Genomic DNA, 14844 nt, shown 5'->3' with positions numbered 1-14844 from the left:
TTGCAGTCTCCCATTCTTAGCAGCCTCCTCTAGTACTGTACATTTTCCACTAATAGAAGAAGGGCAGATTCTCCTTTCCCAGTTTGTTCTCCTGCTGTTCCTGGGGAGGGGTCTCCTGTCCTGGATGAGCAATATTTGGGAGAAGATCAGTGGGCTGCAGCCAAAAGGGGAAGACAAGAAACTTCTATTCTGCTGATGAAAGTAGCAAATTACTGGAAAATTCAGTCTGGATTCAATACTGTATTTCTTCTAACTGTAAGTATAAGAGCTTTACATCCGTTTCAGTTTCAGTAGGCAATGCAAATGTCATATATACTAAGTGACCTTTGTGGCTGACACTCATACTTTAACTTGCAAGTTATCTTTCTTCTAAAGATAATTAAAAGTTTAAAACTTTCCCCCAAAATAAACTTTTTAATGTCTGGATTTTGTCAGTAGTGGGGGTCACAATGTTAACTTTCAAATAGCATAGTTTAGTGTCTGGTAAGTTACATTTTGTACAGAAGAAATTTGGATCATGAGACCTCCAAGTTGGATCCAGACAACCGTGAGAAGAGCAGACCTCGTGGAAGGCACCTCTGTGGCCTTCCCCTTCCTTCAGCTCCCTGCCCATCTCGAAAGACCACTCCCAAGGGTTGGGGGACTCCTGGGAACAGTAAGGTATACAGTGTGTGGGTCTGTAGTGAGAAGGAAGACCTGGCAGAAATTCCTTCTCCTGGACTTAGTCTTTGGTAAACATTTGCACAAACACAGCAATTGTGAGATGGGGCAATTTCTAAATATTCTCCCACTGAAGTCCCCTATGCTTTCATCTTTTGACTCTGGGCCATGGCTTGGAGAAGGCTGGGAGCTACTGGAAGGAAGTAAAGGCAGAGAAAAGCCCTTCCATGAACTCTGCTCTGCTTGCAGTATTTTGGATTTAACCAATTAAGCATCTGAAAGACAAAACACAGTATTGAGAAATTTATTGTATTTTCTAGTGTTATATTCTTTAACAGTATGCATTCATATGGAATATTTTCAGCCAACATTAATTAGATCAATTTAATTTCAGAAATGCTTATGTTCAGATTTAGACACTGAAAACAGTAATTGTCTTCTCTCACATTCCAATCAAAACGATGTTTATGACCTTCTATGTCATACTTACACCTTCTATGTTCCTTTTGGCATGTGGCCCATACGTTTCTTCAGAACCTAAAATCTGTATGTTAACCGCACTGTAGTCCTCATATCCCAGTTGAGTAAACATCATACGAGTCCTGAAATAAGAATAATATAATCAGTAAATGGTTTCAAAAGAACATTTGCAGCAACCGAGGCTATAGTGTAGGCCCAAATCTACACACAATAACACTAGATCCACACCTTTAATTTTTCTCCATTCACATGTGAATGTGTATATGTGATTTAAAGGGGCACTGGCCAGGCATACTGAAACATACACACTACCCCCCACCGAAAAAAAGTCCATCTCACCAGGTGCTTTTCTCTTTGGCAACTCCAATAAAAGGAGCTAGATCAGCTTGGGGGGGGGGTGTCTCTTGGAAAGATTTAGTACGCTGAGCCAATTTGCCCCTTAGACTAAACTCCCTTCCCCCCCCAGCTTCTCACATGAATGGGCAGATTTGTATTGAACTATGCAAATATGCTGGGTTCTCATACAGGTTGAGCCCGAGTATTGAGTTTCACACTGGTCAAATATAACACCAGCCAGACTAACTGCTATAAATAGAAGATGTTTCAATAAATGAAACCAGATCCATCATATTGCCCTTTGTTTAACACAGTACCATCCTAGGACATCGACCAAGTGTCACGATACTAGGGTATCAACAAATTAGCCCTGTTAATTGATTTCACGATCAGTGCGGCCTGTTTGTTCAACTTCATTTATACTCTGCTTTTTTTCTCCAGTAGGGACCCAAAGTACCTTACATCGTTCTCTTCTCCTCCATTTTATCCTCACAACATTCCTGTGAGGTAGGTTAGGCTGAGAGTGATGTGACTGGCCCAAGGTTACACCGCAAGCTTTCAAGGCAGAATTCAAACCTGGGACTTTCAGATCCTAGTCTGACCTTCTCACCACTACACCACGCCGGCTCTCACATACAGAACTATTCTGCTTTAGATGCCAACCTTTCCAGAATACTTTCAGCTGTCCGTTTTCCTTTTTCTGCTGCTTTTGGTCCTGCCACTGGGCAGCAAGCTATAGCTCTGAATCCATCAGGATAAGTGGCATTTACCTGAAAAAAAAAGAGAACACATGCAAGACACCCTAACATTGATAAGAAATAAATCACATGCTCACCTCTATACTTAGAAAAATGTGTTTTACTGTTCTGGGCTTGCAGCCTGAGTCCTGCATAGATACAACTTGAAATAACTGTATTTAACGCTGAATATAAACAAATAGCCAGTGCTTGTAGGGAGAGTGTTACAAAAGCTAAAGCTCAGTACGAGGTTAGGCAAGTGTGAGATGCTAAATATAACAAAAAAGGGGATCTTTGGTTATGTTTGGAGCAAGAAAAAGAACAAGGTAGTGGTAGGCCAACCATGGGGAATGGAAAGTTGAGTTTTAACAGGTGATGAAGAGAGGGCAGGACTGCTCGATTCCTACATTTATTTATTCATTTGATTTCTATCCTCAAGAATCTGTTCTGAGCCCTGTGTTGTTCAACATCTTTATAAATGACTTGGATGAAGGAATAGAGGGGATACTCATTAAATATGCAGATGATACTAATATGGGAGGGATAGCAAATACAGTAGAAGACGGAATCAAGATTCAGGATGATCTTGACAAGGTGTAAAACTGGGCTAAAACTAACCAAATTAATTTCAACTGAAATAAATGAAAAGTTCTGCATTTAGGTAGGAAAAAGCAAATGTATAATTATAGGGTGGGGGAGACTTGTCTTGGTAGTAGCACATGCAAAAAGCATGTAGGGAACTTAGTAGATCATATACATGGAACATGAGTCAGCAGAGTGCTGTGGCAGCTAAAAAGGCAAATGCAATTTTGGGCTTTATCAACAGAAGTATAGTGTCCAGATCATGGAAAAAGATAGTATGTTTGCTCTGGTTAGACCTCACTTGGCGTACTGTGTTCAGTTTAGGGCACCACAGTTTAAGAAGAATATTGACAAACTGGAACGAATCCAGAGGAGGGTGACAAAGATGGTTAGGGGTCTGGAGACCAAGTTCTATGAGGAAACAATGAAGGAGCTGGGTATGTCTAGCCAGAAGAGACGACTAAGAGGTGATATGATAGCCAACTTCAAGTCTTTGATCATACAGAGAACAGAGCGGAGTTATTTTCTGTTGTCCCAGAAAGTTGGACCAGAACCAATGGGTTGAAATTAAATCAAAAGAGTTTTTGGCTAAACATTAGGAAGAACCTCTTGACAGAGCAGTTCCCCAGCAGGCTTTTTTTTTTGGGGGGGGGGAATTGGGCTTTCCCTTTTTGGGAGGTTTTTAAGCCAAGGCTAGGCAGCCATCTGACCAAAGATGATTCTATGAATTTAGGCAGATCATGAGAGGGAGAGAAGAAAGGAATAAGGCAATGTCCTGCTCTTGTGGCTCTTTCTTATATGTCTAGGACTCTAGGGTAATGCCAATTGCCACTTTGGGGTCAGGAAGGAATTTTCCTCCAGGCCAGATTGGCCCGGAAGATTTTTTGCCTTCCTCTGGGCCTAGAGCAGGGGTCACTGGGGGAGTGGGGGGGGAGGTAGATGTGAATTTCCTGCATTGTCCAGGGGGTTGGACTAGATGATCCTTGGGGTCCCTTCCAGCTCTATGTTTCTATATACGTTTACGTGTCCATCACATTTAAATCATTCACTAAGACCTTGGCTTGTGGTAGCCATATCTGGTGCATTCTGAAATGATGTATTTTTATGTATTCATTTTTATAAAGATTAAAGATATGCTGCATCTCCCTCCCACAAAAAATCTTTCAGATTATGTGTGGTCCATACTTCAAGCAAATATATTCCCTGATACAAGGAGGAAAAGTTCAATTTTTTTAAGCTTCAGAACATAAGAAAGGCCCTGCTGGATCAGACCCAGGCCCATCAACTCCAGCAGTCTGCTCACACAGTGGCCAACCAGGTGTCTCTAGGAAGCCACAAACAGCAGCACCATCCTGCCCGTGTTCCACCACACCCAAAATAATAGGCATGCTCCTCTGATACTAGAGAGAACAGGTATGCAGCATGACCAGCATCCATTCCAACTAACAGCCATGAATAACCCCTTTCCTCCATGAACAATACCCCTTTCCTCCATGAACAGCTTTAGAGATGTTGGGAAAATATGGCTAAAATATTGTATGCTAGTAGAATTTGGTTTACTTTGTTTTCCATAATCAGATTTGTCAAAATAACTGGCACTCACTAGAGAACAGCCTTTTCTTTTGCACTGAGAAATTTATGTTTCAAAGTAATTTTATAAATACATTATTCAGTATGTATGCAACAAAACAAACTTTGACATACTTGGGCTAATAAATAATGCAGAACCTGCTTTTAAATGCAATTTTAAAATGTGAGTTAAAATGCAGAACAATACAACAAAGCTTTGCATCTGAAAAATACAGAAATTTAATTCTTTATATAGTCTCAGGGTATTTGTAACTTCAACAGGATTTATATATTTTTTAATATTTAAATTCTTTGGACTCATATGACTACCTAATTTTAACCATTTCCTCAATTGCTACAAAGTGGTTACGCATTCCTATAAATGTGTGGTTTCATTCCCAAGTGTTTGCTGTAGTTGGATATTTCCAGAACTGAGTAATATCTTTTAAATTTGAATAACTAAAGTGAAAATAAATTAGTATTATGCAAAACAGATTCATATAAGAATTTCCTGAAGGAGTTATCATTTCAGCACAGTGACTCACATAAAGTCTATTTGTATATTTTCTTTACTCCAAGTCTTTTCTCCAAATTTATACTGTATTATTATTAAAGCAATTTTTAAATACCTTGTAAAATGATGAAGGAGGTAAACCTGTAGCTCCCTGAACCTTCACTGCACCACCTTCAAAACCTAAAAATATTTTTTAAAGTTCCAAATTACTTACAAATAACACACATGTTTATACTTGTAAACTGCAAATATTGTGCTACCCATGAACTCCTCTCCCCAATTACAGATTATTTATGAAACCAATATACACCACTAGTCCTAATAAAAATGCCAGCATCTCTTCTGTTTTGCATGGCATAACTGTGGAATAACCATTAACTGCTTATCTTCATGCAGCCATGGCTTAGTATACACATTCACAGGAATCTTCCAGTTGACGGCAACACATTATAATGATATATACAACAGACTAAGCTATGCAAGACACAAAATTGTTTTGCCCTTCAGCCACCATGAATACCAAGTACTAAAGTGCTCTTAGGAACTTACCTTCTCAGATGGCCCGCACAGGTGAAACACGCTACATTCTTAAAGCTTTTTTTCTAACTCCAATCAATCCAAATGAAAAAGACAAGAACTGAGATGTTGCAATCTTTGATTCTGATTTCAAGTATCACACCAACAATATCAAAAGATAAAGCATTTCCGCTTGTATAAGAGTCAAGCATAATATAGGACAGCTGAGCAAAGACTACACAACCCACCCTCAAAGACAGTGAGAATCATCTTGATATTCAGTACCCAGGACAGCTCTCCAGGATAGCAAGTTTCTGGTAATGGCTATGAGGCATTTAAACCCACTGCACCAACAAAGTAAGAGCCCCGTGGTGCAGAGTGGTAAACTGCAGTACTGCAATCCAAGCTCTGCTCACGACCTGAGTTCAATCCCGACGGAAGTCAGTTTCAGGTAGCTGGCTCAAGGTTGACTCAGCCTTCCATTCTTCCAAGGTCGGTAAAATGAGTACCCAGCTTGCTGGGGGTAAAGGGAAAATGACTGGGGAAGGCACTGGCAAACTACCCTGTAAACAAAGTCTGCCTAGAAAATGTCGGGATGTGAAGTGACCCCATGGGTCAGGAATGACCCGGTGCTTGCACACGAGACCTTTACCTTTACCAACAAAGTGTAATCATTTCACCATATGTACCATTTTTGCTTTAATACACTATTACTTAATGTTTTCAATATTTAATATACTATTTTGATTGCTTCCGTTCCCCTGCAACCCAGAGATGGCTGCACTGATAAAGTGAGTACCTGCCATAGCTGTAAACAGTCACAGTCGTACTACTAGTCCATTGTTCAAACAGGCCATCAAAGTAGCATCTGTGTGGCATACAGAAGGTCCCAGGTCACATCTCCAGTTCATAAAAAGAAGCAGGCAATTGGTGATATGACAGAGCTCTGCCTGGGATTCTGGAGAACCGCTGCCAGTCTGACTAGACAATATTGACCATGATGGTCCAATGGTCTGATTCAGTAAAAGGCAGATTTAGGTATAATGCAACAACTACCTTGAGTGTCTGAGATGTACCAATGATATTAAGATGCCAACAGACTAGAAACACGTAAGAGTAACAGTCCATGCCACTAAAAGCAGCTATCCAAACATGGCAACTTTTTAATGTTAATGGCTGACATGGAAGCAAAGGTAGTCCAGATCATTATGAAAGGCCCCTTTTAGAGAAAGGGAATAATTTCCTGGGTTTTCTACAATTTCTGTAATCCTAAATGCAATCCTAAGGAGAGTTGAAATGAATGGCTTAGACTGGAGTAACTCTCCTTAGGATTGCACCGTTAGTTATTTAAAATAATCCTATTGCACCTTTCTCTTAAAGATCCTGCTAGCAGCTAACAATAAATCACATAAAACAATTTTAAAAGAACATCTATCAATAACATGGAGTAAAAGAGACACACAGACAGTCAAACCAGTGAATAAAACTCAGCAGCTAGCGTTCAAGTTTATACCAAATCCTCTCCAGAACAACCAATTTTTATGAAAAGCAAGAAGAGCTGAGGTCATTCAATGCCCTTGGGAGAGCATACTGTTTAACCACAGAAAAAGCCTACTTTCAACTATCTACCTGTTATTCCAAGGAAGGCAGAGAAACATGGAAGAGGGCTTCAGACGTTAAGCTAAATAGTGGGTAGCCTTATAGAGGAAGAAGTGGTCTTTCAGATATCTTGCCCTTCAGCTGTTTAGCCCTTTAAAAGTCAAAACCAGCACCTTGAATTTGGTTCCAGAAATGGAATGGCAACCAGAGAAGAAAAAAATTACTCATCGCATGCTACCTATGAGGAGCTCCAGTTAAAATTCTAGCAGTTACATTTTGTACCAGTTTTAATTTACAAGCAGGGCTGGCCTGTGTACACTTAATTATAATAGTTTAATCTGGGTTACTGATGCATATAATACAGTGGCAGGTCAGGTAGGCAAACTGTACTATGTTTAAAATGATCAAATTATTTTCCTTGCAAAACTAACGCCACTTAGTGAAAATCTCAATATAAGGAATTACTTTCATATACTGGATGTGCCCCATGTTCCATTTATTGGGCCATTAACTTCAATGAATCAAATCTTATTGTTCTTTTGCTTGTCTACAGATTTAATAAATGTCTATTATTCCTTCTCCTCCTGATAGCCCGGCAGAGGGCTAGGTAATAGAGTCATCATTTTGGCTAACAGCAAAGAATGCATATTGGCTCAGTTCATGTTCCTAATAAGTAGTGTTGGTCTACCAACTTGAGGTCAGAAATCATTAAACAATGGGGAAATTACTAAACAAATTCCACTGTGAAGCGGTAAGGACTTTTCCCCATGAATCAGGCAACTTAAGAATACCTTAAATACACAAATTGTAGCTGGTAACTGACAAATCATCATTTAAACTTCATGTATGGAAAACCGAAACAGCTACTCCCATACCTTAGCAAACAAAAATAATAATTGGTCCTTATTTTTTCCTGTCTTTGCTTGAAGGAGTTTGCGGCTTTATCACACACCGATTGAGATTGTCACACAAAGAAAAATATGTGTTTATTTCTGCATAAATAACTGTTCATAGAAACAGAATATGAAATCTTAAACCATTCTAATTATTAAAAAATTAAAAAGCATTGTGGGATAGATCTGAATGGTTTGTTTAATAACTTAATATCCCTTTACAGAAGTACAACATATTTTTAAAACACCTCCTTTGGGCAAACAGAACACTAAGAATCTAAATAAACAAAACTTTCAATCGTCTTAACGTAGGATGAACACAAATTATAAGCCATCACCCAAAGAGCCACCATATAAAATCACAGAAATTACTAGGTTTTTGGCACCAGCTAAACAAGAAAAGCTACTTTCACCACTGAAATGACAAAAAGAGCATTGCTAAGTTCAACCAACTAATTTATCTAATCCTGCCATACAAAATATTTAGTAGAGTAAACAAATGAAAAGTAGATAAGCCTGCAGTTCTCTTCCTGATATACGTGTCAAAGCAGTTATATCTAGAGATATTTGAGAAATCTGCCTATTTCCCATCTGTTATATTTCTAGTAGAATAACTAACAGAGTTCATGTGAAAGTTCATTTGGAGTTCAAATGTGTCATATCGGGCCATTTACAAACTAAAAGTTCATTGGAAGGTCAGGGTTGCTTTATTAATTTTTTTAGAACTATGTCTAAAAACGAGCTAGGAAATGTCCAGCTTTACTTATTGAATAAAATCTTTCTTATATGCCAAACATTATAATTTTATTCCACGGAGGGTTTTCACCTTGAATTCTAGTAATCTAAATCCACTTTTGGTATTTGTGTCCCTCCAAGATTTTTTGGATAAAACAGATATTCATATGGTGCCAAGTGTGCTTAGCTTTAGAGGCCCGTTGAAAGCTTTTCTTGATGGAAACCATAGATGAGCAGTTTTTATCGGCTGGACTGGTAGTTAGGAGAATCTTCCTGCGGATCCCAAGACAAAGCACTACTTGGGAGACCCTCTGTTTTAGTGTTACATCTCGTTTTCCCTTAGTTCCCGGTAGGGGATGATGGTTGGCTTCCCACAGTCCAGATAGATGCAGGAATGCCAAGAACTCCAAGAACTTTTGCCTCCCAACATTCTGCACCTCAAATGCAGAAGGATGTCCAGTGGTTCCTGGGATTTACAAATTTTTATCAGACTGCAGTTCCCTTGACACCACTAATCTAAGCCCATGGACCCTTGAGAACCAGAGGTTTTTCAAACACTGAGAGCACAGTCTTCCTCTGTGCTGTACTATGTCTCGCAGATCCCCAACTACGTTTTGTGCCGGAAACTGAGGCCTCCAGTCTTGCCACTGGTGCCATCTTGTCCCGCAAAAGTCAGTCCAATCAAGCACATATTGCTCCCACCAAAAATAATTACACCATTGGGATAAGGGATTACTAGCAATCAAAAACCACTTTCAAGAACTGGTGTCATCTCAAAAGGAGTCTTGACAACCTGTTGACGTATACACAGAACACTGCAATCTTGAGTATCTGCCAAATAAGCTAAACCAGCAACGGTTCTGTTCTTTTCACAATTCAAATTCAAAGCCCCTCACCCACACACAAAATAGATATACTTTTACTGAAAGCCTTAAACAGAAGAACCTCCTGCTGTAGCCTTTAATCCTGAAAAGTATGATGGCATCCATCACAAGTACGAGGGATTGAATATGAAGGCAGCAGCAGAATGATGGGGCTCACCCAACTCACTTCTGGAAACTCCAAGACCCCCTCCACCATGGTTGATTTTTTTGCTAACAACCAGGGACCCCTTCATTACTGAGGTCGCATCCCGCCCAGAACCCTACAAGCAGAATTGCCGCGTCTACACTTTGACTCTAAACTTGACAGGCCCTTTGGGAGCTTAATGACCTTGTAGCTCCTTAGTTGGGAATTCTGGTGGCCTTGAATTAGGCAGATATGTTTTAGTATGTGGCAAACTACAGAGTTGGACTGCACTTACCCTCTCAATTAGGCCCATGGAGTGTACATGAATTTTATCACAGGGCCTTTTATGTCCAAATGCTTCACTGCTGTACTGACGATGAAACACTTAGCTAATTTTATCCCTTGTGCAGGCACAGACAACAAGGGTATCTATACACCATTTATTCTACCTGGATGGATTGCCTGACCACATGGTCCCTGAGTTCTTGGTGCTCTTCTGATGCATTCTGCACATGGTCCTAGGAATCCATGTACACCTGCCCTCAGCAGATCACCCGCAGAGCAATACCACCCTGGAGCAGTACTTTACCTGTTACATTAATAACCAGCAAGACTGGGTATCCTTTGAATTGGGTATTCACTGAATGAATTTGCCCAGAGTACTCCACAACACATCAGACCCCTTTCATTGCCAACTGTGGATATCGCTTTCATTTCTTCCCTGCAGGGGTAATCCCATGTCATCCTTGCTGCTAACCTCATGATATAAGAACATCAGGCCAATGCTCCATGCCCTACAAGAACTACAAAATTAAACAAAACAAGACTGCAAAGCTACAGGTTGAAAAATGACAACCAGGTAGAATTTGGTCTAGCTAAACTGGTCACATCTGTGGGAACTGGCTCTCCCAGGATGGTTATTTAGTTGGATCTTGCCCCACCTTTCAATAAGTAGACCCTGAAGCAGTTCAGTGCAGTTGCCCCCACATTACTGATGTTCCACCAACCTCTCTTGGTTCCTGTTCTGCTGCCTTGCCCATTACAGACTTCACAAACTCCACCACCCCCAAAACAGGTCAATGGAGAAGAAGAATTATAAGTATTCCAAATGCTACTTGCATCTACCATGACCAGTGATAATACCCTGTGGACACAAATGGATATGGTCCTGCAGAGCAATCATGGGAAGCAGCACAGAAGTAAATGTTCTGCCCTCCTCCAACAGTTCCATTAAAGGTTCCTTCACAAACCTAGACTGGTACCCAACCAATTGGTACTATGTATAATGCCTTATCCTTCAGACTGGCAAAACTTGTTGCTCTCTGTTCTATCCTCAAAGAAAATTGAACAAGTGGGGGACATGCTTTTCCTGGCAAAGTGACTTCTGTTTCTTTTTTCTTAAATTGAATTGTTTGTTACAAAGTTAAAGACTATCATTTGCAGTAGTATACAAAACAAGAGTAGATTTTATGTACTTCTGTGTATACCCATAAAATAATACTTTGAAAAGACAGCCACCAATAAAACTGTGTAGGAAATGCTGCACTCTTATTAAGGAAAAATTATCAACTAACAGAAAACACTAACCTGGAATTTCAATTACAGAAACTTGAGAGAAGTCACATGTGACATCTGGTAAGAGGTATGCCTTAGGGTTACCAATTTCATAAACCAACTGTTCTGCCACTGTGCCAAAAGACAACAGGCCTCCTGTGTTGGGTGGTTTGGACACAATAAAACTTCCATCAGAAGAACATTCTACTATGGGAAAGCCAATGTTATGCCTAAAAGGTTGAAAATATTGAACATTTTAATGATTTTAAAAACATTCTATATTCATAACAACAACCAATACATGATAACATTATACAGGTGGCTATAAAGAACATTATCAGTCACTACAACATATACCAAGAGTTTTAAATATTATATGAGGAACTAGAATAAAAGATGCAAGAACCTATCAAGAAAAATCTAACAAAAAACTTCACCAAATAAGAAAATACAGAGATACAGAGTATTATCAAGCTACAATTAGAGATAGCAAAAGGACAGAAAAGCTGAAAGTGGGATGACAGAATGATTAATACTCTGATTATTGTAACTGTCCACTTAGGATGTAGCATAAACTAAGGGAAGAAAAAGTATAACAAATGTTGATTTTTCCCAGAAATATGCTGGCATAAAGCTTAGTCCTCTCCCTTTGCAATTAAGGCTCCCCCTTAGGATTGCACTGTACAATATATTGACGGAGAGTACATTGGAAATACATCAATACTGAAGGGATAATAAAATGCTACAGACTACACTGACACAAATGACTACGTTCAGAGATACCAGTTACTTTTATTGGGGTCTTAAAGAAAAATAGAGGACGCCATTTCTGCTGACACAAAAGGAAGTACCAACTGGCACAATGCAGTATTTTCAGAAGGCATTAATTCTTAGAGTGAACACCCATTCCTGACTATCCCAGGAGCTAGTAGAGTCCTTAAGCTTTAATTTCTGCTCAAAGTTCCCTAATAAAAATTAAAAAATAGCAGCACAAGTTTCCCTGGAGATGACACAAATGAGAAAACTTGCAATAACTTTTGCCATGGTCCCACTGGACAATATAATTGCACTTAAATACACATTCACAATATTCAGTGTTTTTAGACCCCAGAAGTGCAAGAATGCACAAACCTTGTACCACAAAAAACAGTCCACTTTAACACATAGTCCATTATAAAGAGCCTGTATTCTTGGTTGGTAGCTAGAGAACAGCAATGTAGGGCATGTTACTGTGGGTCAAAGAACTTGAAGTACAATTGTAATAGTTGAAGGCAAGCTAAAAGTGCATTTGAAGATTTATGCCTGGCTTGTAACTCCTAAAGGACACCAGCTATATCAGGCACTACAACTGTGAAAGGAAATTAACAGAATTCATATAAACTATGTTGCTGAGTAAAATAGTTCTGAAGATATTTTAAATGTAGTACTTCATGATGATTGTAGTGCCCTATTTAGTTTCTTGACAAAGCCTGGCTGAGAAACATATTCAGCTAGTGAACAAGTGAAAAACAAGACAATTTTGCCTACAAAGTGGTAATATCATAATGAGCCGGATTCCTTAGTTTTCCTCCTTCAAGTGCGTTTGTGACCACCTTCTATCAAAATGGTTCTATATAGGTTTGTAAGATCTATTTTACATTTATGTCATATTTTCCAGATGCAACTGGCTCCCACAGCAGCTAGCAGAAATTAAAATCCATCCAGACTCAAAATAATATACGGTGGGAAAATGGAATGGAAAACGGGTAGAAAGGAGACTGTGCATCTCGTGATCCTCCATTTACTTTTCTCAATCAACACTTTCTCAGGAAGCACCATGAAGGCACGTGACAGAAGAACCCAGTGATCATTGTGGAATCCCAATAGTTTCTGTGGTTTAGAAAGCTCACAGCAGCAACATGTCCTTCAGCAATCAAGCTTCCCCTATTTCTGAAGGCTGCCTCCACATTGCTTGGGATACAATGGGCTTGACAGCTGTAACTCCTGCCAGCTATGTCCATGTAGCCAGACAGCAGAAGGACCACACGGTCACCACTGCTGTGACTTCAAGGCCCCTAAAATCTCCCATGAAATCTCAGGGATTACTGGCATCACAGCAGCTGTAGCAGCAAATTGTATCAACTAACTCTGGGGCCCAGACAGCAGAAGGGTCCATCAGATGCTACCCCTATTTCCACAAGACTTTGAGATCTAATGTGAAGCAGTCTTTAGGCAGTGGCTGCAGCTACTGCTTCCAACTATTTGTGCTTGACAAAGAAGGGGAGTACAGGTTGCTTCCTCTGACAGGCCAATAGCTCACATGTGTGTATTAACCTTAGCTGCCAAGAAAGTCTAATGGCTTAAAAGAAGTATACTACACTACTAGCTGTTTTAGGAGGAAATTAAGATTGGATGACCCCAAAATGTTTTTGCACAGGTGGACATTTTCAATCAATAGACTGCCTAGTGTTGTCTAAACAGGGCCAGCTGTATTCTGAAGTCCAAAACAAGGACAGCTGTTTGTAAAGATCAAGAAAAAAAAGAAGCATACCGGTAATCAAAAGTGATTAAATTATCATCGCTGAAAAGCAATTTCATTTTCCAGCATATGTCTTTAAACAGCTATCAAAAAAGAATTCACCTACCAGTCTGGTACAGTGTGCCAGTCAGTGAATATTCCACCTGTACATTGAGCACCACATTCAATCAGATGACCTGCAAGACTGAAAAACCAAGAGTAAAACTGTACCATAAATTTATCAGCTTTTTAATTTAATACTAGGCACCCTGATGTACATTCATCCAAATTACATTTTAATTTCTTATAAGGAAAAATCTAAAGTAAACAAAAACTATATTTTCTCTCCTGAAATGAATTCTAGCCTAGCACAGACACCTGTGTGTGTTAAGTGCCATCAAGTCACTACCAACCTATGGCGACCCTAGGAATGAATGACCTCCAAAACATCTTATCATTAACAGCCTTGCTCAGGTCTTGCCAACTGAGGGCTGCGGCTTCCTTGATTGAGTCAATCCATCTCAAGCTGAGCCTTCCTCTTTTCCTGCTGCCTTCAACTTTTCCTAGTGTTATTGTCTTTTCCAGTTACTCTTGTCTTCTCATAACATGTCCAAAGAACGATAGCCTCAGTTTAGTTATTTTAGTTTCTAGGGAGAGTTTAGGCTTGATTTGATCTAGAATCTATTTATTTGTCTTTTTGGTGGTCTACAGTATCCATAAAACACTCTTCCAACACCACATTTCAAATGAATCAAATTTCTTCCTGTCACCTTTCTTCATTGTCCGACTTTCACATCCATATATAGAAATGGGGAATACTATAGGCACAGACACACAACCCAAAGGAAATTCAGTACTGATGACACTGACAAGTATGGCTTATTTTCCATGCCAAAGTCAAGAGCCAGATGTGCAGAAGGTTGAACAGCACAAATAGTGCATATACCACACTGTTTTTGTACATATTTTTTCCAGTGTAGCAGGAGATGTAAGTGTGGAAGCATGCTTTCTTTCACACACCCATCAACTTCATGATCAGGACAAGCATCAATATACCTTTCTGAAACATACTACTTCTATATTGGAACTCTGGTTAATCTCCTAAACTGGACTTATTTATCATTACATTTGCAAGCAAGAACTTAACTTGCAGCTTTTAGACTA

The 14844-nt window shown here is 39.5% G+C and overlaps 1 protein-coding gene across 1 annotated transcript in view; it reads right to left on the bottom strand.

The window, feature by feature from the left end:
- The window catches only part of LOC130482339 (uncharacterized), a 53779-nt gene that overhangs the window by 23947 nt on the left and 14988 nt on the right, over positions 1 to 14844 (bottom strand). Inside the window, exons 8-12 of the mRNA XM_056855051.1 lie at positions 13808 to 13885; positions 11217 to 11413; positions 4994 to 5058; positions 2140 to 2246; positions 1151 to 1262 (exon numbers count right to left, since the gene is read on the bottom strand). Of these exons, the coding sequence (XP_056711029.1) occupies positions 1151 to 1262; positions 2140 to 2246; positions 4994 to 5058; positions 11217 to 11413; positions 13808 to 13885 (559 nt within the window). The remainder of the gene's footprint in view (positions 1 to 1150; positions 1263 to 2139; positions 2247 to 4993; positions 5059 to 11216; positions 11414 to 13807; positions 13886 to 14844) is intronic.

The sequence above is a fragment of the Euleptes europaea genome, chromosome 9 (assembly GCF_029931775.1).
Source record: "Euleptes europaea isolate rEulEur1 chromosome 9, rEulEur1.hap1, whole genome shotgun sequence".
Classification (NCBI taxonomy): Eukaryota; Metazoa; Chordata; class Lepidosauria; order Squamata; family Sphaerodactylidae; genus Euleptes; species Euleptes europaea.
Note: the sequence above shows the minus strand (reverse complement) of the source record. Positions and strands in the feature narration are given on the sequence as shown.